This window comes from Solanum tuberosum, unplaced genomic scaffold (genome assembly GCF_000226075.1).
Source record: "Solanum tuberosum cultivar DM 1-3 516 R44 unplaced genomic scaffold, SolTub_3.0 scf00460, whole genome shotgun sequence".
NCBI lineage: Eukaryota > Viridiplantae > Streptophyta > Magnoliopsida > Solanales > Solanaceae > Solanum > Solanum tuberosum.
Window position 1 is genome coordinate 275,063 of NW_006239377.1, and position 1,558 is coordinate 276,620.

The following is a 1,558-nucleotide window of genomic DNA, read 5'->3' on the forward strand; positions in this document are numbered from 1 at the left end:
TTAGTTTTAAATGTCATGATATTTTAATTTGGGCCATGGGTGGGTAAAGTATAGAAAATGGGTGGGTTTTCAATTTTTTTGGATAAATAAATAAATAAAATCGGGTAAATCATTTAGATGATGCCACGTGTCCATCCGTTAGATTCAAGGATATATACAACCCAAAAGAATGATGGTAAGGGCATATACAACCTTAAAGTATAACGGAGGGTATTGACATACCATTTATGATAGTTCGGGGGTATATTTGTCCATTTTCCCAATAATATATGTCATATATATAAGATCATATTATATCCATCATTAATTTATATTTATATAACTATAAAAAATAATAATGATAAAATAAGAAATATTTTCATTTTTTTTTTGAATTGAAGTAAGATAAAGATTTGCTAATTTTAAAAAAAACATTATTAGAAAAAGAATATGTTAAAAAGAAAATAATAATATATTTATTTGAAAAATGAGCATTTTTGACCCATAAAATAACAATAAGAGCATTTTTGGACAAAGAATTGACGGCAAGAGCATTTTTGGACCAAACTATAAACGTAGGGCATTTTTGACCCTTTTCCCTTTTATAATCTGCTATTCCTTTTCTTTTAATATATTTAGATGCATCCCTTTTGTGTATGCTGTGAGTAATAGTGTGCGTCAATTCTGATTGTGAACAGTAGGGTATCTTTCCCAAACTTGAGAAGACTAGATGACTTCATTTTAGGACCTGTGTGTGACTCTTCTAACTTTGTTCCCTGTGGTTTTTGCAGGATCATTTGGCTGCAGCTCGTGATCCAAAGAGGGTGATTTGAATGGTAATCATTCAAAGCAAACCAGAATACACTGCTTATAAGATGTAATAGCTATACACAATTTGAAGCATGAATTTAATCTGTAAAGTTCCTTTAGAAGCAGTGCTGTCAGTGTGAAAAGACCAACTATTTTTTTTCTTTTCTGTCCAATAATGAGTATTCTGCCTCGTTGAGAATTAGCTTTACCTGATGAACAAAAGTTTGGATGCCATTGCTTGGGAAATGGAGTTCTGCAAGGGTTTTAGGGGCGCATCATAGTGTTGTATTCTGAGATGACGATAATTATTGGATGACGTTTGGACTTTGGTGCAGGCTTAAATATTTGATTTGCATCTCTCATGTTATTCTTTTATTCCCATCTCTGTTGCAAAACTAAAACCCAATAAGACAAGAAATATGTCCTAAAACTATAGCAAAATATCACAAGAAATAAATGAAGGGTAAATGTGAGTTATTTCGAATAATTTGAGGGTAATTTTGATCCTTTTTTGTATTTACAAATGTCTTCTTTTGGCAACTTTTTAACTTTTCACCTTATACATTTGAGACCACAAAATTAAAGAATATTTTGATATATTTAGTCTCTCTGTTCCATTTTATGCGGCACCCTTGTTTTTTAGCTCGTCCAAAAAAGAATATGACCTTTTTTATAATTAGAAACAATTTAACTTGAAAATACTTATTTTACCCTTAATGAAATGATTTTTAATCACACAAATATATATAAATTGTTTTAGACCACAAGT

General features: G+C 30.4%; 1 protein-coding gene across 1 annotated transcript in view; it reads left to right on the forward strand.

The window, feature by feature from the left end:
* LOC102588435 (VHS domain-containing protein At3g16270) overlaps positions 1-1,144 on the forward strand; it is a 6,061-nt gene extending 4,917 nt beyond the window's left edge. The window contains exon 5 of the mRNA XM_006363689.2: positions 771-1,144. Within this exon, the coding sequence (XP_006363751.1) occupies positions 771-812 (42 nt within the window). The 3' untranslated portion in view covers positions 813-1,144. The remainder of the gene's footprint in view (positions 1-770) is intronic.
* Positions 1,145-1,558: the final 414 nt, after the last annotated feature.